This window comes from Helianthus annuus, chromosome 2 (assembly GCF_002127325.2).
Source record: "Helianthus annuus cultivar XRQ/B chromosome 2, HanXRQr2.0-SUNRISE, whole genome shotgun sequence".
Taxonomy (NCBI): Eukaryota; Viridiplantae; Streptophyta; class Magnoliopsida; order Asterales; family Asteraceae; genus Helianthus; species Helianthus annuus.
In genome coordinates, this window is record NC_035434.2 from 21,358,428 (window position 1) to 21,384,430 (window position 26,003).

The window sequence follows — 26,003 nt, forward strand, 5'->3', positions numbered from 1 at the left end:
GGATCCCAATGACTAACCGGCTTGTTTTTCCTTGTGTGAGCATTTTTTTGTTGTTGGGATCCCGATGACTAACCGGCTTGTTTTTTCTTGTGTGAGCATTTTTTTGGTTGGGGTTCGGTTAGGGTCAATGGAAAGAACGATTGTTGTAAAGGGGCTTGTGTTTCGGGTACCCATTGTGTTTATGAATCAGGTAAATCCCAACCGCCAGCCCCATATTGTTCGTATAAGTCGAACTCGAACGAGGGTCGGTAATCAACTCTTTGATCCATAATTTTTATAAAATTTGAAGTTTGAGAGGAGAAGAATATTTTAAAGTGGTGGGTTTGAGGTATAAAACATGGGATTTATATAAGCGTTTAAATTTATTTTTTTATTGGATTTTTTGAGTATATAATTAAAGAGTTACCGTTGGTTTTTTTGTTTTCCAAAGCCAATTCCATAAGAGCATCTATATTCTACCATCTAACCACCAATTTCATTAATCTTTGCATAACAACAACGCAGTTGCTAGCCTCAACTATTTTGCCCCAAGCCCCTACTTGCGCCAAGATGTTATAGTTTACTTGGGCTTTGTTTGCTTATATGGCATACCAACAAAGCCCTGGGCTTTGCGATAACACATAGTCTTAATTCTTGCATCACAACAACGCCGTTGTTAACCCCAACTATTTTGCTCCAAGCCCTCACTTGCGCCAAGGTGTTATGGTTTACTTGGGCTTTGTTTTATTTTTGGTCATTGTATGTCTCAACTCTCAAGACATGTTACAATAACAGTTTTGGATCACTTTTCGTATTTGGTGCTAATTAGAGGTTGTTATCTACTCTTTGACCATTTTAAATTAGTAGTCAATTGTGTTAGCTAATCAGGTAGCAAATTAGATAATACAAAGAACATTTCTCATTAAAGACAGAGAAACCCGTCATGGAGCGCGAGGAGTGTTTACTAGTTATTTGATAAATTTACAAACCCTATAAATACTTTCCTAAGAGCGTTTAGATCAGGTTCTCTATCGCCACCCCTATAATTCCGCTAAATACATAAGATTTGTTCATTTTTTTAAAAAAACCTCGCACATCTCATTCTACGTATCTATCCCTATTCAATTAAAAAATACTTATTTATTCATCTTTTCTTTCATTAACAACCACTCACAACTCACAAAATATACTAGAATAAGATATATGGAATTAACATTGTGTTAACTATATTATATATAACAAACCACAATATATAATATTAGAAGAGTTGCCATGTTACATGCAGAAAAATGGTCAGAAAACCAAGGTCAATAGTCAATCAATATCAATATACTATATTATATAACAAACCACAATATATTATATTATAAATCAGTTAACCCTAACACTAATATACAATACCTCTCAACCTAACCCAAGTAATAATATTAATTTTAGATAAAAAAAAAATCCAAAACTCTCCAACTCCTTTCAAGACTATAGGCAAAAATCAAATCATGTAAAATAAAAATATTATACTATCCAAGTATCCAATTTTCTCTATTGACAACCTGCATTCCTTCCTGGACCTCCATAATAAATATAATCCCCCCAAACATTATTTTTGCCAGCTTTTATATCATAACAATTTGGATGATCAGCCAATAAATGCAGATTTGTTAAAGGAAGCAAACTATTATCCCAATCTACAACCTGCAAGTTCCTAAAATATGCAGCTTTTCCAAAACCTTCATCTGCAAAATGACCACTGCCCATTTGTGTATTTGTGTGATAACCCCTTGATCTCGAGTTAACAACTTCCCCGCCGAATTGTACCATACTCGCTTCTTTTTGTAGATGAGTGAATAAAAACGACGGCCAGTAGCCGATTAGCACCCCGGATCCAAATTGCAGCCACCAGTGTCCGTGTTTAGGGTCCTGTGTAAAAGAATAGAAAATGTCTAGTTTTAGTAAATTTTGTGTTATATATATATATATATGTGTGTGTGTGTGTGTGTGTGTGTGTGTGTGTGTATAGAGGTGCTACAAATGGTAAGTTGGGTAACGGATCAAAATTTGGTTCAGTGTGAAATGGGTCGTTTCTTTTAATACGGGTTGAAACGGTTAATTTTTTTGGGTAAATTACTTTTTGAGTCCTTGTGTTTTAGTGGTTTTAACTAGTCGAGTCCAAAAGCAAAAGGTTTAACGACCTGAGTCCCTATAAGCATTTTTATTAACCATTTGAGTCCTTATGAGTCCAAATTTTAACCTTTTGAGTCCAATTTTTTTGACTCAAATCGTTATAAAATGAACAAAATTGGACTCAAAATGTTATAAAATAAATGGCTAGGGACTCAGGGCGTTAAACTTTTTGATTTTGGACTCAAGTGGTTAAAACCACTAAAACACAGGGACTCAAAAAGTAATTTACTCTTTTTTTGTAAGTACTTAGTGCTTTAATATTGATTAAGAAAATATTACTACAAAATTAATCTATATTTTTTTAAATAAAATGATTTGGGGGAATGGGTCAAACATTGAAAACTGTCCAAAGTGTATTTTTTAATGCATACATGCTAAATGCCATATTTCAAAAATTATATCACTATACAAGTATTGTAAGATATGAGTTATTTCTATAAAATAATTGAATGGACAAAAATTGTGTCGGGTCTCGTACGGTCTTTCTGACCCGACCCGTAAATGACCCCTTTCAATGTAAACCCATTTGACCCGTTATAGCCAAATTATATCACTATATCAGTAGTGTAAAAAATATGAGTTAGTTATACTTGTATAAAATAATAAAGATGGACAAAAAATGTGTCGGGTCAACCCGCACGGTCTTTTTTGACCCGTACTAAAAACAACCCATTTCAACATAAATCTATTTGACCCGTTACCTAACACACCCGATCCGCCCCCCTTGCCACCTCTAATCTTACCTATTGTGAAACAGTGGCACCACATAAGGCTTCTATTTTGTTTGTGTTACTTTCATTTATCGGTATTGTAACAGTTAAGATTTAGAAGTATCTGAGTAGAAAACAAACAAAACTCTAAGGAAAAGCCGAAATCGAGACGGTATCAACTTAGTAATAATCTATATAATATAAGTACTTGACTAAAAGTTAAAGGGAGGTCTACACATGGAAGACACCTCCTAGAAATGATGAAGAGAATCTTACAATTATATATTTATTATGTTTGGCCTAAAAAAGATAAAATTAAAATTTGAAGATAAAAATGTTCATAAATTGTCAGACATTTTTTCTAAAAAACCAGACAGGTTCTTGTTAATTTGGATTTTATTTATGTGTTAAGCTTTCTAAAAATACAGATAAAATTTATTTAGTATTTACCTTCCATATCATGACACCGATATCGAATTGTTTGCCGTTATAAGATGATCTAGGAGATATTGCTGCACCTATTGCAATCCGGTTATTCGTTTGAACAAATCCTGAGCATAACAAGTTATAGCACCCTGTTGTTTGGTATGCATCCGTCTGTAAATAAATATTAACATAAATTAGCCCTTTCTTTACACACGCGCACACACACATATATATATATATATAGAAAATAGGAGTCAATTTCGACCTGTTTACTTATTCGATTGATTTGGGTTGAAAGTCGACAACGCTAATTTTATTTCAGGCATGTTTTTTTTAACCAAAGATTTAGATCATTAATGTAGTAATATTATTTTCTAATTATAACTAAAGCATAAGTAGTTAAATATTTGGAATTTGTGGAGCTCAACCGAGGGGCGGTTCTTAGCTTGGGCCATACGGGTCCCTACCCCCCCCCCCCCCGGTTTTTCGCTTCGTGGTGTAAATTTTACCAAAAATTCCAAAAAAAAAAATATGTGGTGTAAAATATTGGATTTTGAGAGTCCAGCCCCCGTTAGTTTATTGTAAACTAAGTTCAAGATCTGCCAATGGCTCAACCCACAACTCAACCACATCCTGATACTAAAAAATGACAAGTTTCAACCCGAATATCTGCTCTCGCCATCTCTAATGACAGGTTTGAAAGAAAAAAAAAACGTCGATGTTACTTACAGTCCAGTAAGTGAAGAATCTAGGATACCCATCTCCGTATAACTCCGGGCTAACCTGAGGAATCATGAATAGCTTGAAAATCACATTTCTGAGTATATTCAGAAGTATTATTTCATTTAATTTAAATTTTTGTAAAATAATTCTTTTGTCTTTGCTAAAATGTAAAAGTTAAAGAATGTTATCTGAAAATATATATATATATATATATATATATATATATATATATATAGAGAGAGAGAGAGAGAGAGATAATTACCTGCCAACCAGCTTCTATGGTATTGAGATCATTACCAAATGAACCAGAAATGACCCATAACTGTGACAGACTAAACTCAGATGCATCTGTAACCTCAGGTGTCCATACATTCATGCTGGCCTTTGCTCCATAATATTTATCTCCATTTACAAAAGCAACTGCATGCTATTATTCAAAATATTGCATCTCATTATCTTTTCAATTTCAGAAAAAAAAAATTAACAGAAAAGCAACTACATTCATGTTGGCCTTTGCTTTTGATACTTTTGGTTTTCTGGCGCCAGGCTGTAGACCTACTTAGTTGAGTTCAAAGGGTAATGCATAATAATGTTATGACCCAGAGATCTATGGACGTAGTTTTTAAAAGGCTTAGTTTTGCTATTCAAAAAGGGGTAGCGGCGCAGCTTGTTGCCCGTTTACCAACTATCTTGATGTAAATTCATAATACAGTATTGTTAATGAAGTTTGGTTTTAAATGATTTAAAAAAAATTAAATAAAAAAAAGAAAAAAGTAACTCAATTGCTGTCACATCTTTTGTTCTATCTATATTGTAGGATTATATCGTATAACATAGTTACGCTGTCTCTATGTTATGCGATGTAAACCTAAAATACGGAAAATTAAAGAGAAGAAAATGATATAACATATATCAACTTAGACTATAGTATGTAGACTTGATGTCAACTTAGGGGTGTTTGGATGTGCATTTTGAAAGTATGTATAGTATTCAATTTTAAAATCTTTTAAATATAAATGACTAAAATGAACACTTTTGTTGAAAAAAATAGCCTTTTTTGTGAATGGATATTTACATTGTAATTTCATATACACATTTGAAAACTTACATAATATCATAGTTACTAAACTAAACAAAATTAGTATCATATACACAAATTCAAAATACATAATTTTTCATATTTACCAATTTCAAAAATCGGTTATAATTCATAACATGATCATTACACTCTACTCTTCTATTTACATTCTGAACTCTCACAACTCACATCTTGATACAAGTTTTGAGTTTATAACAAGGGTATACATGCCTTCAATTTAAAATTGTATATATTTGATATTATATTTTTGTTGGATAAATATTGTATTATTATAACGAATTTAATAAGGGTACATCAAATTACCCTTTTATAAATTTGTTAAAAGAAATGGTAAAGAAATGGATAACTGGATGTCCAATCCGATTATCCATGCAATAAAAACGTGTTACCTCTCCATTTTCTTCATTTTTTATAATTACACTAAAAATTATTTACATTTTTTCTATCTTTATTAGTTTTTTTTTCTAAAATAATTTAAAATTCTTTCATTTCAATTACCAGGGCAAATATTAATTAAATAATATTTATATACCTTATCAGTACATTTTCTCTCTCCTCCACTCCCGATGACTATTAAAAAATATTAAAAATTTAATATGGGGTGAACAGTAACATTTTCTTTCTTCTTCACTCACAACCACTCAAAACCTTTTTTTTATAATATGTTGAACCCACTCAGGTACAAATGTAGAATGGGATGTGAATGATCTCAGTACCCATGTTATGGACTGAAACCATTGCAAGGTATGGGATTTGTCCCACATCGGTTGTATGGCCAACCAATGTGGGGTTTATATACCAAATGAGCTCTCTCACCCACTAGACTAGTCTTTTGGGTGGAGTTCTCTCGTTTGGTATGTAACAACCCATGTATGTAGTGTATGCTTAATGCAACCCGTATGGGAAAAAAAGTAAAATGACTGAGTGATTTAGGCCCTGTTTGTTTGCATCTTATTAGTAACGAAGAGACACATTTAGCACAACCCTTTTAAAACTCGTCCGGGTTAACATCAAAATTTTATAATCAGTTTCAAAACGCAAATCCAAACGGTTTCCACTTATTGTAAAAAGACAAAACTAACCTCATGACCACCACTCATGGTATCATGCCTCACACCTCTAATCTTCCTCTTCCTTCCAAATCTTCTCAACGAACTTGCTCTTAACACATCATTTTCAGTAGTTCTTCTAATCGGAATCGTCCCTTTCGGGCAGAATTCCTTCGATTCGGCCCATAATTGAATCGTTTCGACTCGTTCATCACTCGAGTTATGCCCCTTTGGCCTCTCCACCGGTGCTTCCTGCATAATTCAACCCACCAAAAAAAAAAAAAAAAAAAAAAAAACTTAAAATCTTCAAAAAAAAAATAATTAACAAATCATATTAATATATAAATTTGTATAATTACACACCAATGGCCTCTGCCCTCTAAGTTTAGGATGATCAAATGCAGGTTGAAGATGAGAAACAACACAGTCAATAACATCACCATCAGGACTCTGTATCAAAAAAAGTCAAAAAGTCAACAAAAGTATACAATGGTCAACAAAAGTCAAACTAGCAAAAAATTCATCAACTTAATCAACCTGAATTGTCTTGACAAAAGGCTTGTTGATCTTGTTCAAATGAAGTCTAACTCGGGTTAATCGTGTTTCGTTAATCCGAACCGATGATTCGACAACAAACATAGACAACAAGATCATCATAGTACATGCAAATATGAGGATAGTTGTAGATTGTGAAGACATGTTTTCATGGGTATTTAAGAAACAATATTTGTGTGTTTGTTTGCTTGTAAGATATGATGATGAACAAGACAACAAGAGTAAGAAACAAATGGTTTATTCTATGTTTTTGGTGCATAGCTTCAAAGACAAGGTTTGGTGAGTTTAAAATGTAAATGTCATAGAAAAAAACACCAAGAAACACACTTTTTTTTGGGTTTTTTCTCTCTCAAAAATCAAGATTCTTTGATCTTGTGCAGTGACACACAGAACCAGCTTACATTTACATTGCAGAAGTGGGGTTTTAAATCCATTAACACCCATGTAGTCAAATATTTTAAAAAGAAAAAAAAATTACTTTTTTTTAAATGGCACCCACAATGTGTGTGTTAATGTGTGTCAGAGAGATTCCACTTTGGTGTCTACACACTGATGGTGGTGGAAAACACTCTGTAATAATAATAATGTGTAATTAGGCATAGGCAGTATTAGGCTTGTAGAGTTATAGGTATAACGGAATCGTATGTGTATATGTATAGAGAAATGGAAAATTCATAACCAACTAGTATTAAGGCCCCCGCGTTGCGGCGGGGACCGTAAACCATGCCAAGTAGCATCAATACTATATTCGACCAGCAATACCGAAAAAATAGGTAAAAACAAAATAACAAAAAAAGGAAAAATAACACTAAACGAAAAACATACGTAAAATCGTTGAACCATGCATGCTTGTTGTGTCGTGTTAACATGAAAAAATTAGACTAAAACGTAAAATATAGAAAAGAATAACTAAGTCGATCTAGAACCCCGCTCGTTGCGACGAATCTGTCAAACAGGGAAATAAAGACTCATTGTGACGAACCTGTCAAATGGAAAAAAAAAGACGAAAAACCTTGAAACCATACGCACATTGCGGTGTATTCACTCACAAAATTTAGAACGAAACGTAAAACAAAAAGTTTGCAAAAGATGAAAAGTATGAGGATCAAATTTGAAAACAAAAAAAATATTAGGGGTTAATTTGCAAAAGTTGAAAAGGTTTGGTAAAAGTAAAAAAAATTAAAGAGGTTAAAATGAAAAAAAAAATGAAAACCTTTAAATTAGAAATGAAAAAGCCAACTTTTTTTTGAAAACCTCTCTATGCTTAGAATACAACTTCATGAAACACCAACATGTTGAACTACACAGGGACGTTGCGCCATATTACCTCGCAAAATTACGAACAAAACGTAAAAAACGTTGAAACACAAACACACCTTGATTCGTGGTAACTCGCAAAATTTAGTACGAAACGTAAAACGAAAATCCGCGAAAGATGAAAAAAGTATAGGGGGCGAAAGTTAAATATAAAAAAGTTGAGGTTAAATTGTAAAAAAGAAAGTTTTGGCTCTAAAGTGAAAAAATTCAATTTTATGAAATGAAAATTACAAGAAACTCAAAGATTTAGATTAAAGGTAAAATTTCAACTTTCTTTTTTGAAAAACACCCAAAACACATTGTACAACATGCTTTGCATGAAAAACTTACTAATTTATAGTATATAAATTCTATTTTTTTAACTGCAAATTTCTTTAATCCATGTTGCTGTTTATAGGGTTAGGATCAAATATAAAGGATAAAATAAATAAAAAGGGTAAGAATGATTCTAGTCCATTGATCTTAGATTTGGAGGGTTGAGATTAGTTGTAGGGAAAAGAAGATAATAGAAGGGCATAAAGCGAATCCTATATTTATGGATTTTTCTCTCTCCACATGCAAGGCACATGCCCAGGGGCGAATCTTAGTGGAGCCGTGGCAGGGCCACGACCCTGGCAAGTTTTTCGGCCGTAGTGCTAATTTTCCGCATTTCGATCGAAATTTTGTATATATACTATGTTCGGCCCTGGCAAGTTTTTCGGCTGTAGTGCTAATTTTAGTGTCCGTGTCTTTCGGCCCTGGCAGGTTCAACGGGCAAGATCCGCCGCTGCACATGCCAATTCCCCTATCGATTTAAAACGTCAATAACTTTTTCATATGACATTTTAAAAAAAAAATTCACCATAATAACGAGCGTTTTTTTATCTTTAATATGAGTACCATATTATCATATAAAAAATTTCATTTTTACTGGGTTTTTTTTTTTTTTTTTTTGCATTGTGTTAAAGGTTCATATAAAAAAAAAATTCACCATTGTGTTATTATCAAAACCTATAGCACCATGTTAATTTGGGTTTTATCCATTACGTTTTTATAACAACCTATAACACAATATACGACACAATGAAGATGGTGTTATATCTGGGTTTTCTATAAATTGTGTTATTAGTTCAGGTCATTATGTTTAATATTTATTTATTGTGTTTTAATATGTTGTCCATAGTGTTTTAATAATATGTTCAATTTTTTTTTATTATCTTTGTTCATTGTCTTTTAGTTTGTTGTGTATTGTGTTTTTAGTTTGTTTTCCATTGTGTCTTCATCTGCTTTTCATTGTGTCTTTTATTTTTATCTGCTGTCATTAATTGTGTCTTTTATCTGTTGTCATCAATTGTGTTTTTAGTTAGTCTGATACTTATTGTGTTATATGTTATCGCTATTGTGTTATACGTTATGGTCATTGTGTTTTAGTATGTTGTCCATTGTGTCTTTATCTGTTGTCATTGATTGTGTTTTTGATCTACTTTACATTGTGTTTTACATCATGTCCATTGTGTAATATGCAATTCGGTTTTTGATTTTTTTTTTTTTTTGAAAAATATAACAATATGGTACTCATATTAAAGATAAAAAACGCTCGATTTTATGGTATAATTTTCTTAAAAAACAAATGATGTATAAAAAAGTTACGGACGTTTAAAAATTGGGGGGAAATAACATGTGACTTGTATGTGCATATTCTCTTTCCTCTTGTAGACAAAATTACCCTTTCCATTTAATTCCTACTAGGACACTTGTCACTTTCTGGTGGCTTCTTACCCTTCTTATTTTTAAATACCTTGTATTATAACTCAACCCGTTGTTTATAACTTTAAACCTAAGACTTTCCCTTTTAAATCTAGGTGTTTAAAGACTTTATTATGGGGATGAGTATGGTACTAGGCAGTGGCGGATCTATAAGACAAGTTCAGGGGTATCCCAAAACTTTTTTTTGGGTACAGGGGTATTCTAATATTTGCTCAGGGGTATCCCCGATACATAAAAAGGAAAGAGAATATTTTTTTGTTCTAATTTTACACTCGGCCGACAAAGTTGCTACCCCTCCTCAGTGGTGGATCTAGAAAAAACCTAAAGGGGCAACGTTTCTATAAAAAGGGGCAACGAAATTGAAAAAACGTCAATTTTTTCCAAAATTTACACTAATTTTACGCTACCACCGGAGCGTCAAGGGGCAACCCCCGTCCGCCCCTGCCCTTCCTTGTACATTACATCCGCCCCTGGTACTAGGGGTGTTCATCGAATCGAATATCGAATTTTTGAATTATTTGAATCGAATTATTCGAATGATTTTTATTTTCCCTTGAATTCGTATTCGATTCGAATTCGATTAAAATCTACCAAATTCGATTCGAATTCGTATTCGAATAAAAAATCCAATTCGTATTCGATTAAAAATTCGAATTCGAATCGAATTCGAATAAATTGAATTTGATTTAGATTCCTTAAAAACATTTAAAAACTGTCAAAATGAAACATAAATTTTAAAGCAACCATAAAGCACGATAGCATATTAAAACAGTTCCAAATAAAGTATCGTAAATCTAAATTCAAAACGAGAAGTCGGGAATAACCACTTCACATTAAAAGTTAATATTTTTGGGGTTAGAAATCTATTGATAGATTTGTTACTTAGGTTTTAGTTATGAGTCATGTAGTGTAACACCTCGAAAAATTTCGTCCAATAATGTCTTGACACGTGTCATAAGGTTCCGTTATGTGAAAACATACTTTAGAGGGACTAAAAGTGACAAACAGTGAAAACTATGGAACGTAAGGGTCCAAAGTGTCAACAATGGATAAATAGGCTCTATGATAACCCCACATAATGTTTATAACCTTTAACGGTTGGTTCATGGATCATACGACGCGGAAATTGCCCAAAAGTGAAGTATTGTAAACTATAGGGGCCAAAAGTGTCAACATGTTTAATTTATACCTCTGAGTGAACTTTTGGCAGACCCGAAGCTTTGTATAGCTAAAATATACTCACTAGAATATGTGGTTAAAATTTCATGAAGTTTCGTCAACGTATGAGAAAGTTATGGCCAAAACCGTACTTAAGGGACTAAAAGCGTCAACGTCGAATTTAGGGCTTTTCGGTTGAGCGCAAAGTTATCCGAGGGCATTACCATGTTGGTAAAAGTCCTAAGGTCCTTAAAAACCAAGTTTGGGGGTTTACGGGTCGAGAAAAGTAGCCGAAACATCACGTACAAGTTCAGGGGTCAAAGCTGTCAATGTTTGAAAGATGTTTGGCTGAACAGCAGGTCAGGCGACCCGCCTGGACAGACCCAGGCGGGCCGCGTGGGACTATCAGGTGCAGAAAATCGAAATTGGGTTGATTTGGGTCCGAATTTGAGTGACAAACAGCTGTAACTTGCCTCCACAATCACCAATAACATTTCATGCAAGCCTACAACTACAGTAAGCTCGAAAATACTGATTTAAAACAAGAATTGATCTCATTTTGATCATTTGCAAGTGAAGAACAAGGAGCATTCTCTCAAGAGCTCTCAAGAACACTTCAAGCAAGCTTTCTGGAGGGATTCTGATCAACAAGGCCGACTCCTAGTGACCATTTAACATCTATAGGACTCTTGTAAGCCTTCAATTCGTTCTTTGATCCATTCTTGTTGTGTTAATTGCTAAAAGTCAAACTGGGTGTTCATAACCTTTGACTTTCTGATTAAACGGATTTCTTTCAGTAATTTCTCGAATTGAAACTTGTTATAGATTAGTATTTATGTGGGAAACAAACCCTCTAAAGGGTACTAACTGATTCCCACTACATGCATGCTTAATGTCGAGTCAAACCTAATTCTAAAAAGTCAACAGAAGTGATTTTTGCGAAAAATGACATGATTAATGATATAGATGACATGCAACCTGATTGATCATTGAAAATAACTTGTAACATATATATAAATGTGTTTTAATCCTCATCAACTCGACACTCTATAGTATAGCCACGAATCGGAACCGAAAGTCTTGTAAAACGATTATTTCGTAGACTATCGATTCGGATTCGTACATGCATGTTCAAGATCTGTTTTGGAAAGTATTTTTGACTATTATTATTTTAGTTAAACTTTCTGGAACTTTCGTTGATTGAGTCTATGTTTAGCCTATTCGAATGCTTGTTTCCGGTTTATGCATAAAGTTGACTATTTTGCCCTTTTTGATTTAAAACGGGATTTTTGGAAAAGTGAAAGGATAGAAATCTTTATTTTTATTATATAAACTTGCACCGAAAGTTTCGGATCAGTTGGTGGTCCAGATTGTGAGTTATGGCCATTAGCGTAAAACTATATTATAAATTTACATAAACGGTCCTTTTTGCGTAGAACCCGTTTCTGGCCACATTTTGACACGAAACTTTTTACCAACTGATTATATATAATATTCTGGGAATTTTGGTGATTTTTAATTAATTTTTGGCTGAACGGATCCTAGATCACCTAGCCATTTCGGCTTATGTCGGTTTTGACCGTTTTAGCCATAAAAAGAGTTTTACACCTCCGTTTGACCCGAAACCTTTTTCTACTGATTTTATATGATGAATAAATTATTTTAAGTATTCTGGGAATATAAAAATCTCAGATTTACTGTGAAAACCCGAAAACGCCCTTAAACCGTATTTTTAGCATTTTAACGCATAGTAAGCGTTGTGCTTGTTTTAAACCCACAAAACTTATACCTACTGATGTAAATCACATATTTTATATAATAACAGTAAGTATAATATTTTGAACTCAGGTTTCCAGTTTTGGCATTTTTAGCCCTTGTGAAATTACTAAAATACCCCTACGGTGCATAGTTTGGTTTTAAATGGTAGATTTGATATATGGGTCATACCCTACTGATATAATATGATATATTAAGTGTATTTACTGTATGAACCAGACCCGAAACTCAGATTTCTAATTTTACCCTTTTATTATCTTTTAAATGACCAAAATGCCCTTCTAAGGCATAAATTGAGTTTAAAATTATCCCGGGCAATATAGGACATAACTTACTGATATAATATCATATTCTAAGCATATTACTTCAGGAAACTTGCATTTGAATCTTTTGGCTACCCGTATCGCCCTTTTCGCGTTCGGTTCGGCTTACGTAACTAGTTTGCGTAAATTGACCGAAACGGGTCAAACGATATCGTTTTTGCTTCAAAATCCAGAATGTATTTAGTATACCCGTATTATACAAGTATTCGAACTTGTCGGGTCTAAATCACATTCTATCCGGTCTTTCGCTTAATCGTGCGTAAACCGTATCACTCCTAAAACTAACCGGTCAAAGCTTAAGCTTAAATAAAAGGCCGTTAGGAATCTAATAGGTTAATTATAAACCTTTGTTCCAGATTAGGAAGCCCGGTAAAAGCTATCACCACTTATCGTTTGTGACTTATACTTGCTCAGGTAAATACATTTTGACTTATTTTCCCTATACGGGCTTGGGGTACGGTATTTAAAATACCGCTTGATCGGGCGCACAAGTCCTGCTCCCTATGGGTGTTCAGTCTTGAATAGCTTGTGTGATTTCGTTTAAACAGTCTTGTCTTACTTAAAGGCTTTGGGGGGTTATTGACCATGTCCCGGATATCCTTGGCATTATCTTACGAGATGGCCACGACCAGAGCACGGGGTGTAGGCGTACACCCGTCGTGTATAACTCTTTGATGTGGTGTGTCAATTAAATCTCTAGCCCGGACAGTAGATCCCGGGCCACCAGAGATATAAGTGCATGTAAATCGTTCACAAGTTTATATTATATAATTATCCCAAGTTAATAAAATATTTATGCCTTGTGCATTTAAATAAATTTTAAATCATTTTCAAAATGAGTCGGTTGATTTGTATTTACCAGTGTAAACTGACGTATTTTTCCCAAAAGATTAAGTGCAGGTACTATACGGAAATAGGCTGGCTGTTTCCTAGAGAGCGTCCACAATAGTCTCGCAAACTCGGACGACATTTATCTGTTGAACTATTTATTTCTATTTTTATTTGATCCGCCTGTGGATCCATTTCAACTACTGTGATATTATTATTACACTTTATTTAAAAGTTGAAATGTTTCTATTCTGCTTCCGCTGTGCATTATTATATTGTGTTGATTGTCTATGACGATGCCAACTACGTCACTGTACCCCACACCGGGCCCACCGGTGACACGTGGAAATCGGGGGTGTGACAGGTTGGTATCAGAGCCAACGCTGAGTGAATTAAACACTATCCTAATGTGTTTAATCTCAGTTACACAATTGCACATTCCTCGATTTTCGAGTCTAGACAAAGAACTTAGGAAATGTTCGACATTTCGTTTAATTTATTTTTATTTATTAATGCAATGTCTTATATATTTTGTTGCGCAACTTGTTTGACTTTTGACAGGATCAGGATGCCGCCAAGGATGAGAGGTCGTGGAGGATTTCCTACATCGCACGACCATGAGGCAGGGCCCTCGCATAGGCGGGCTCCATCTGCTACACACCACACAGCCGCCAACGACCTTTGGAGGTCTATTGCCGAGCCTGCTAGGCATTCGGTTTCCGCGAGCACTTCTCCGTCATTACCCCACTCGTTTGGGCCCCATTCGGAGAACGGGCCCCATGATTCGCTTGGATCATACATACCGTTGCACCAGTCACCACACCAGCACCTAGCGCCAGCCTACCAGGGTTTGTATAACCCTAATACTTATGTGGAGGAGCCAGTGGGCCATAACCCACTTGGACAGGAGGACCACTTTCCTGGTGGTCACGAGATGGACGTAGACGAGGAGACGGACCCTTCGCTCCCACCATCAGGCACACCAAACCACCCGATTGAGATATCGGATGGGTCGCCATACACAGGATCACCATTTAATGGTGTGGACAGCTTCCAGGAGAGGTTCAAGCAACATGATTGGTACTTCACCCCTAGCCACAACTCTCCTATGCTTCAATCACTCCATGGTACTCCGATGCTTCAATCGCTCCATGGTTCGCCGGTGCACTCACAGCACCACTCGCAGCAGCAGCAGCTCCAGCAGCAGCCGCCTCTACCGCAGGACCTATCTGAGGCCCTGTGGCGTGACGTGATCACTCCGTCACCACCGCCGCCGCCAGTTTTACCTCCTCCGCCTCAGAGGCCTAGGAGGAATGCGCGCATGTCTACGCGCGGAGGGATTCGCATAGGCACCCCTCCACGTGTTAGTAGCAGCCGCTACACGTCTCTACCCGGGGAGTCTGAGACAGGGGAGTCTCAGCATCCCGTATCGGAGGTTACTTCTGTTCCGATCCCGCCTCTGCCGCCGCAGCATTTTGGAGAGCCGATTCCGGCTTATGCTAGTGCCGCTCAGTTCAACCCGTTCGAGCAGGTGTTCCCTCAGGGTTATGATTACACGGGAGACCCTTATTGGCAAGCTGTGAACTACAGCTCACTCCCACATAGTGGTCCACTTGGAGACCCTTGGGCTGCTGGCCCATCTACTTTTGGTTACCCTCCGGGTTACCAGCAGCCACCGCAGCCGCAGCCTTACCAGCCGCCGCAGCCGCAGCACTACCAGCCACCACCACCGGCGCCTATGATGTCGCCGCCGCAGGTTCAGGAGATCCTGCAGGGGATTGATAGCATGCGACGCGAGTTTCAGCACAATATGCGAGAGGATCGCCGACGCACCAGTGGCTTGTTTAAGAAGGTATTCGATTTGCTCAAGGGTAAGGGCAAGAAGGATCGTTGAATCCTTCGATTATCATTGCATGTACTCATGTCCCTGCGTGGACATTTATTCCAGTACTCTACCCCTGCGTGGGTATATCTATCTTTCTCTACCCCTGTGTGGGTATGTTATCTTGTTAACCCCTGCGTGGGTTTGTTTTATTTTATTTTGTTATTGTTGTACTTGTTTAGCCCCTGCGCGGGCATGTTATTCATGCTAGTAAGTTATTTCAAAGTCCCGTTTAGGGCAATTATGTACTGGTATTTTATTGAAAATTTAAATGGTTAATTTGAATTTATCATTTTATTTATATGCATGAATAATATTAAAATAATGGAAAATATCAATTTTTATTTGATTTGCCATTTTATAAGAATCTTAGTAAGGTATAACCTAGCCTGAATGCCTTATTAACAGGCCTGGCCCTGATGGTAAAACCTGGTTGAAAGGATTCAACTCCCTGTTAACATCTGAGAACATGTTAACATTCTGGCTAAGCGTGATCTGTAGAATCACACAAGCCACCCTTTTTAATAAATTATCTACAGATTATATCTGTATACAAGTCTATTAATGACTTGATACCTACGGGTTATGACTATGTCATATAGTGGCAGTTGTGGTCTATGACTCCCTGCCTAGTAAAGAAATATCTACAGATTTTATCTGTACACAAGTCTATTAATGGCTTGATACCTACGGGTTATAACTATGTTATATAATGACAGTTGTGGTTTATGACTCTCTGTCTAGTAAAGGATTATTTGTTTAATTATACAATTTATAGTCCTATAAAAATCTAAATTTATAATTTAGTGATTGTCCTTGTGACTAGGCCTATGGTGCCAATATATATATTTTCATTCCTTGATTGCTAATAAGAGCCTGAATGAAACTTACTAAATTAACTGCTAAGGTTTTTGATACCATGGTTAATAAATCGTCTAGGACGATAATACTGTTAGGTTCTAAATAAGACCTTGTCCTTTATTGTAGCTTAAAGCTACGATGGCCAAATCGGAAGAAACCAACAGTCATACTGGGGAACGCTCAGATAATGCAAAGATTCACGTTACCGGTGCAGAATTGCAAGCACTGATTGATAATGCTGTCGCCAAGGCTATGGATAGGCAGTTCAAAGAATCTAGTGGTACTCAGAGTAGAACCCGCTCAGTGACGCATGTCAAGGCTAAGACTCATTCTGGGGCTCATAGTAAGCCGCCGTCTAAAAAGAGTGAGCCAAAGAAAGTTGAGGGTGATAATCATTCCTCCAACCACAGCAGCGTCCCAAAGCAGGAGATTGAGCTGAAGCATGACACGTACAGCAGGTCCTGTACGTACAAGTATTTTGTATCCTGCAAGCCCAGAGAATTCACTGGGGAAAAAGGAGCCGTCGACTGCATGACGTGGATTGACGAGATGGACACTGTAGTTGATATCAGCGGATGTGCTGATAGGGACGTCGTGAAGTACGTGTCCCAGTCATTCAAAGGAGATGCGTTAGCATGGTGGAAGTCACTCCTACAAGCTGCCGGTAAGGCCACACTGTACGGTTTGTCATGGGAACAGTTTGTGGCCCTGATTAAAGAGAACTTCTGTCCGCAGCACGAGGTCGAGCGAATCGAATCGGATTTTTGTATCCTTGGTTATGAAGAACCTCGATTGTCAAACGTATCTTACTACGTTCAACACGCTGTCTCGTTTAGTGCCTTACTTGGTGACCCCGGAGCCGCGAAGGATTGCTCGATTCATTGGGGGTCTGGCACCGGAGATTAAAGCCAGCGTCAAAGCTTCAAGACCTACTACATTTAGATCCGTAGCGGATCTATCCCTCTCCCTCACTCAAGACGTGGTTAGATTGAGAGCCATGAAGAGCTCTGAGGAGAACAAACGAAAACGTGAGGATGACACCTCACGAAGATCTGAAAAGCGACATAGAGGGAACAACGACCACAGGAAAGGGTCGGGGTCTAGAAGAAGTGATCACCAGTCGGGTGAAAAACCCAGATGCAAGATATGCAGGAGACACCACTTCGGGAGGTGTCGGTTGGAAACGAAATCCCAGTCTTCGGAGAAGCGATGTGGAATCTGCAAGTCCACAGATCATAAGGCGGTGGACTGCAAAAAAATGAAAGATGCAACGTGTTTTGGTTGCAACGAAAAAGGTCATATTCGGCCCAACTGTCCAAAGTTTGCGAAGAAGGCCGAGGAAGGGAAGAAGACTAATGCGAGAGTCTTCAAAATGGACGCAAAGGAAGCAGTCCTTGACGATAACGTCATTACCGGTACGTTTCTTGTAAACGATATATTTGCTAGAGTTTTGTTTGATTCGGGGGCTGATAAGTCATTTGTAGATAATAAGTTTTGTAAACTGTTGAGACTTCCTGTTAAAACCTTAAGTGTGAAATATGAGGTGGAATTAGCCGATGGAACCTTAGAAACCGCCTCAACTGTTCTAGATGGATGTGTTATATCCATTAGGAATCATTCCTTCCCGCTATCCTTGCTTCCCTTTAAGCTAGCTGGATTCGACATAGTGATAGGCATGGATTGGTTGTCGAGTAACCAAGCCCAGATTCTGTGCAATAGAAAGCAAGTAATAGTTAAGACTCCGTCTGGCGAGTCACTTACTATTCAAGGAGATACCCAGCATGGATTGCCGGAGCAAGTGTCCATGCTCAAGGCATCCAGGTGCATGCAGAAAGGATGTGTCATTTATATGGCACAAGTTACCATAGATGAGCCGAAGCCGAAGATTGAGGATATCCCTGTTATATCAGAATATCCTGAAGTATTTCCTGAAGAACTACCCGGTTTGCCACCGGATAGGCAAGTAGAGTTTCGGATAGATATCATTCCAGGCACTGCACCTGTAGCAAGAGCACCATACAGATTGGCACCAACGGAGATGAAGGAGTTGAGGAAGCAGTTGGATGATCTATTAGCTAAAGGTTTCATTAGACCTAGCTCATCTCCTTGGGGAGCGCCAATCTTGTTCGTTAAGAAGAAGGATGGTTCGATGCGTCTGTGCATCGATTACCGTGAACTTAACAAGGTCACTATCAAGAATAGGTATCCGTTACCCAGGATCGACGATCTGTTCGATCAGTTGCAAGGAGCAAGTTACTTCTCCAAGATTGACCTAAGGTCAGGTTATCATCAGTTGAAGGTCAAGGACGAAGATGTACACAAGACCGCGTTTAGGACTCGTTATGGACATTACGAGTTCCTAGTGATGCCGTTTGGGCTCACCAACGCACCAGCCGCATTCATGGATCTCATGAATCGCGTCTGCAAGCCTTATTTAGATAAGTTCGTCATTGTCTTTATTGACGACATCCTTATCTACTCAAAGAGCCAAGCTGATCATGAGAAACACCTTCGTTGTATTCTCAAACTTCTGTATCAAGAGAAGCTTTATGCCAAATTCTCGAAGTGTGAATTTTGGCTTCGAGAAGTCCAATTCCTTGGACATGTTGTTAGCGAGCGTGGTATCCAAGTAGATCCCGCTAAAGTCGAAGCAGTCATGAATTGGCAGGAGCCGAAGACGCCTACCGAGATTCGTAGTTTCCTCGGATTGGCAGGATATTATAGGCGATTTATCGAGAACTTTTCAAGGATTGCTGCGCCCCTAACCTCATTGACCCGTAAGAAGATTAAGTTTGATTGGGGCCCTAAGCAACAGGAATCCTTTGACATTCTGAAGCAGAAGCTGAGCAATGCGCCAGTGTTGACATTGCCCGATGGTATAGATGAATTTGTGGTGTACTGTGACGCATCACACACTGGCATGGGTTGCGTACTCATGCAGAAAGGCAAAGTCATTGCCTACGCTTCTCGACAGCTCAAGGTGCACGAGAAGAACTACACCACCCACGATTTGGAATTGGGTGCAGTTGTATTTGCTTTGAAGCTATGGAGACATTACTTGTATGGAACCAAGTGTATAATTTATTCGGATCACAAGAGTCTTCAGCACTTGTTCAATCAGAAGGAATTGAACATGCGTCAAAGGCGATGGATGGAAACTCTAAATGATTATGATTGCGAGATACGATACCATCCAGGCAAGGCAAATGTGGTTGCCGACGCCTTAAGCAGAAAGGAAAGGATTAAACCGATCAGAATCAATGCCAAGCGCATTGAGATAAGAAATAATTTGAATGAAAAGGTGTTAGCTGCACAGAAGGAAGCTGTGCTGGAAGCTAACTATCCTGCAGAAAAGTTGGGAGTAACTGAGGAGCAGTTATCCCACGACAAGGATGGAATGTTACGATTAAACGGACGAATATGGGTTCCAGTTTATGGAGGACTTCGGGATGTTATCCTCCAGGAAGCCCACAGCTCTAAATACTCAGTCCATCCTGGAGCTGATAAGATGTACCAGGATTTGAAATCAAACTACTGGTGGATTGGTTTGAAAAAGTCCGTGGCCGAGTATGTGGCCAAGTGTTTGACTTGTGCGCAAGTCAAGGCTGAGCATCAGAAGCCGTCAGGTTTGCTTCAACAACCTGAAATTCCCGAGTGGAAATGGGAAATGGTGACAATGGATTTCATCACCAAGTTGCCAAAGACGAAAAAGGGAAATGATACCATATGGGTCATAGTTGACAGACTGACTAAGTCAGCTCATTTTCTACCCATCAAAGAGACGTATAGCTCGGATATGTTAGCTCAATTATACGTCGATAAGATAGTAGCGCTACATGGTATACCTATATCTATCATCTCTGATAGGGATACTAGATATACGTCACATTTTTGGAAGAGTTTCCAACAGTCGTTGGGCACTCGTTTGAATTTCAGTACGGCTTATCATCCTCAGACTGATGGTCAGAGTGAGCGTACTATTCAAACTCTGGAAGACATGCTTCGAGCATGTGCGATCGACTTAGGTGGTAGTTGGGATAAGCACCTACCACTGATTGAATTCTCCTACAACAATAGCTACCATTCCAGCATAAAGGCTGCGCCTTTTGAGGCCCTATACGGTAGGAAGTGTAGATCGCCCATTTGTTGGGCAGAAGTTGGAGATGTCCAGTTGTCTGGACCAGAAATCGTCTTTGAGACGACAGACAAGATCGTTCAGATCCGTGATCGTTTGAAAGCTGCCAGGGATAGGCAGAAAAGTTATGCGGATCCTAAGCGCAAAGATTTTCACTTTGATGTGGGTGAAAAAGTGTTGCTCAAAGTATCGCCTTGGAAAGGTGTGATGAGATTTGGAAAGAAAGGCAAGCTGAGCCCGAGATATATAGGACCTTTCGAGATAATCGAACGTGTCGGGGCAGTCGCTTACAAGTTAAACTTGCCAGAAGAGCTTAGTGCCATTCATAATGTGTTTCACATCTGTAATTTGAAGAAGTGTTTCGCTGACGATTCACTGGTTATACCGCATACAGATATACACATAGACGAAAGTCTAAAGTTTGTTGAAAAACCTTTGTCGATTGAGGATCGACAGGTAAAGAAGCTTCGAAGGAAGCACGTGCCTATTGTAAAGGTCAAATGGGATGCCCGTAGAGGTCCCGAATACACGTGGGAAGTGGAATCCACGATGAAAGAAAAATATCCCCATTTGTTTGATTAAATCTCGGGGTCGAGATTTCTTTTAAGGGGGTGAGGATGTAACACCTCGAAAAATTTCGTCCAATAATGTCTTGACACGTGTCATAAGGTTCCGTTATGTGAAAACATACTTTAGAGGGACTAAAAGTGACAAACAGTGAAAACTATGGAACGTAAGGGTCCAAAGTGTCAACAATGGATAAATAGGCTCTATGATAACCCCACATAATGTTTATAACCTTTAACGGTTGGTTCATGGATCATACGACGCGGAAATTGCCCAAAAGTGAAGTATTGTAAACTATAGGGGCCAAAAGTGTCAACATGTTTAATTTATACCTCTGAGTGAACTTTTGGCAGACCCGAAGCTTTGTATAGCTAAAATATACTCACTAGAATATGTGGTTAAAATTTCATGAAGTTTCGTCAACGTATGAGAAAGTTATGGCCAAAACCGTACTTAAGGGACTAAAAGCGTCAACGTCGAATTTAGGGCTTTTCGGTTGAGCGCAAAGTTATCCGAGGGCATTACCATGTTGGTAAAAGTCCTAAGGTCCTTAAAAACCAAGTTTGGGGGTTTACGGGTCGAGAAAAGTAGCCGAAACATCACGTACAAGTTCAGGGGTCAAAGCTGTCAATGTTTGAAAGATGTTTGGCTGAACAGCAGGTCAGGCGACCCGCCTGGACAGACCCAGGCGGGCCGCGTGGGACTATCAGGTGCAGAAAATCGAAATTGGGTTGATTTGGGTCCGAATTTGAGTGACAAACAGCTGTAACTTGCCTCCACAATCACCAATAACATTTCATGCAAGCCTACAACTACAGTAAGCTCGAAAATACTGATTTAAAACAAGAATTGATCTCATTTTGATCATTTGCAAGTGAAGAACAAGGAGCATTCTCTCAAGAGCTCTCAAGAACACTTCAAGCAAGCTTTCTGGAGGGATTCTGATCAACAAGGCCGACTCCTAGTGACCATTTAACATCTATAGGACTCTTGTAAGCCTTCAATTCGTTCTTTGATCCATTCTTGTTGTGTTAATTGCTAAAAGTCAAACTGGGTGTTCATAACCTTTGACTTTCTGATTAAACGGATTTCTTTCAGTAATTTCTCGAATTGAAACTTGTTATAGATTAGTATTTATGTGGGAAACAAACCCTCTAAAGGGTACTAACTGATTCCCACTACATGCATGCTTAATGTCGAGTCAAACCTAATTCTAAAAAGTCAACAGAAGTGATTTTTGCGAAAAATGACATGATTAATGATATAGATGACATGCAACCTGATTGATCATTGAAAATAACTTGTAACATATATATAAATGTGTTTTAATCCTCATCAACTCGACACTCTATAGTATAGCCACGAATCGGAACCGAAAGTCTTGTAAAACGATTATTTCGTAGACTATCGATTCGGATTCGTACATGCATGTTCAAGATCTGTTTTGGAAAGTATTTTTGACTATTATTATTTTAGTTAAACTTTCTGGAACTTTCGTTGATTGAGTCTATGTTTAGCCTATTCGAATGCTTGTTTCCGGTTTATGCATAAAGTTGACTATTTTGCCCTTTTTGATTTAAAACGGGATTTTTGGAAAAGTGAAAGGATAGAAATCTTTATTTTTATTATATAAACTTGCACCGAAAGTTTCGGATCAGTTGGTGGTCCAGATTGTGAGTTATGGCCATTAGCGTAAAACTATATTATAAATTTACATAAACGGTCCTTTTTGCGTAGAACCCGTTTCTGGCCACATTTTGACACGAAACTTTTTACCAACTGATTATATATAATATTCTGGGAATTTTGGTGATTTTTAATTAATTTTTGGCTGAACGGATCCTAGATCACCTAGCCATTTCGGCTTATGTCGGTTTTGACCGTTTTAGCCATAAAAAGAGTTTTACACCTCCGTTTGACCCGAAACCTTTTTCTACTGATTTTATATGATGAATAAATTATTTTAAGTATTCTGGGAATATAAAAATCTCAGATTTACTGTGAAAACCCGAAAACGCCCTTAAACCGTATTTTTAGCATTTTAACGCATAGTAAGCGTTGTGCTTGTTTTAAACCCACAAAACTTATACCTACTGATGTAAATCACATATTTTTATATAATAACAGTAAGTATAATATTTTGAACTCAGGTTTCCAGTTTTGGCATTTTTAGCCCTTGTGAAATTACTAAAATACCCCTACGGTGCATAGTTTGGTTTTAAATGGTAGATTTGATATATGGGTCATACCCTACTGATATAATATGATATATTAAGTGTATTTACTGTATGAACCAGATCCGAAACTCAGATTTCTAATTTTACCCTTTTATTATCTTTTAAATGACCAAAATGCCCTTCTAAGGCATAAATTGAGTTTAAAATTATCCCGGGCAATATAGGACATAACTTACTGATATAATATCATATTCTAAGCATATTACTTCAGGAAACTTGCATTTGAATCTTTTGGCTACCCGTATCGCCCTTTTCGCGTTCGGTTCGGCTTACGTAACTAGTTTGCGTAAATTGACCGAAACGGGTCAAACGATATCGTTTTTGCTTCAAAATCCAGAATGTATTTAGTATACCCGTATTATACAAGTATTCGAACTTGTCGGGTCTAAATCACATTCTATCCGGTCTTTCGCTTAATCGTGCGTAAACCGTATCACTCCTAAAACTAACCGGTCAAAGCTTAAGCTTAAATAAAAGGCCGTTAGGAATCTAATAGGTTAATTATAAACCTTTGTTCCAGATTAGGAAGCCCGGTAAAAGCTATCACCACTTATCGTTTGTGACTTATACTTGCTCAGGTAAATACATTTTGACTTATTTTCCCTATACGGGCTTGGGGTACGGTATTTAAAATACCGCTTGATCGGGCGCACAAGTCCTGCTCCCTATGGGTGTTCAGTCTTGAATAGCTTGTGTGATTTCGTTTAAACAGTCTTGTCTTACTTAAAGGCTTTGGGGGGTTATTGACCATGTCCCGGATATCCTTGGCATTATCTTACGAGATGGCCACGACCAGAGCACGGGGTGTAGGCGTACACCCGTCGTGTATAACTCTTTGATGTGGTGTGTCAATTAAATCTCTAGCCCGGACAGTAGATCCCGGGCCACCAGAGATATAAGTGCATGTAAATCGTTCACAAGTTTATATTATATAATTATCCCAAGTTAATAAAATATTTATGCCTTGTGCATTTAAATAAATTTTAAATCATTTTCAAAATGAGTCGGTTGATTTGTATTTACCAGTGTAAACTGACGTATTTTTCCCAAAAGATTAAGTGCAGGTACTATACGGAAATAGGCTGGCTGTTTCCTAGAGAGCGTCCACAATAGTCTCGCAAACTCGGACGACATTTATCTGTTGAACTATTTATTTCTATTTTTATTTGATCCGCCTGTGGATCCATTTCAACTACTGTGATATTATTATTACACTTTATTTAAAAGTTGAAATGTTTCTATTCTGCTTCCGCTGTGCATTATTATATTGTGTTGATTGTCTATGACGATGCCAACTACGTCACTGTACCCCACACCGGGCCCACCGGTGACACGTGGAAATCGGGGGTGTGACATGTAGTTAGTTTGGTAATGGGTAATTTTAATACTTGGGAATAAATTTTGAAAATAATTTGTAGTATAACCAAATAAAAGTTATATATGTATTATATGTAAAAATAATAAATAAAAATGTATAATTTTTATTCGAATTTCGAATCGAATTTGAAATTGTAAATTCGTATTCGATTCGTATTCGATTTACTTGACTCGAATTGAATCGGATTCGAATTCGAATTCTTATAATCGAAACGAATTCTTGATAATCGAATCGAATTTAAACGGATTTCGAATTTTTCGAATTCGAAACGAATTCTGAACACCCCTACATGGTACTGGTTTAGTACCGAGAAACAGAGAAAATAGGGACCGGTACCGAATATACCGGTACGATACTGGTATTTACAAGTGTTTTACCAGTACAGAAAAACCAGGAAAATGGGCACCGGTACCGAATTTACTCAATACGATACCAGTTCAATACCGATACCCGATACCAAATGTGCATCCCTACTTTGTCATTGTCAATGGACCACCACTCAATTGATACTAATGTAATTTATTTCTACGAGCAAAATCTTTGTCACAATCAGAAAATGATCCCTGAAAAACAACAGGTTTTTGGGTCGATTAACACAATGCGTTTAAAAAACAGGTCGTATTGGGTTAACGCATTTTAAAAGAAAAGTCGGGTTTGGATTGACCTATATAAAAAACAGGTTGACCCACTAAAAGAAAAGTCAGGTTTGGATTGACCTATATAAAAAACAAGTTGACCCGTTAACCTCTTTAGGTTCTTTTAACTTTATAAAAAATTAATATTTGTTTTTATAAAGATACATTTCCATTTTCAATATTTAAGAAAAAAAAAACAAACTTCATATCACTCAATTAATCTATCAACTCTAAATTATTTCCATTTTGTTTTTAAAAAAACCTTTAAATTTACTATGTCAGATAATGTTATAATAATGCTAGTTTTGTCACGCCACATTATTTACCTGTCACACCTATACTCGTCCAATTAAACACATTACTAATAATGTGCTTACACCCCAACAACCCACTTACAACTAGTTAAGATGTTTGACTCATTTAAAAAAAATGTGTTTA

General features: G+C 37.3%; 1 protein-coding gene across 1 annotated transcript; it reads right to left on the reverse strand.

The window, feature by feature from the left end:
• Nucleotides 1–1,321: 1,321 nt before the first annotated feature.
• Nucleotides 1,322–7,142, reverse strand: LOC110912426. The gene is made up of 7 exons (XM_022157116.2): nucleotides 6,705–7,142; nucleotides 6,531–6,617; nucleotides 6,201–6,419; nucleotides 4,282–4,446; nucleotides 4,026–4,079; nucleotides 3,321–3,467; nucleotides 1,322–1,896 (listed from the first exon to the last, which is right to left on the reverse strand). The coding sequence occupies exons 1-7, from the start codon at nucleotides 6,864–6,866 to the stop codon at nucleotides 1,519–1,521; spliced, it is 1,212 nt and encodes a 403-aa protein (XP_022012808.1). The 5' UTR covers nucleotides 6,867–7,142; the 3' UTR covers nucleotides 1,322–1,518.
• Between the last annotated feature and the right edge of the window lie 18,861 nt (nucleotides 7,143–26,003).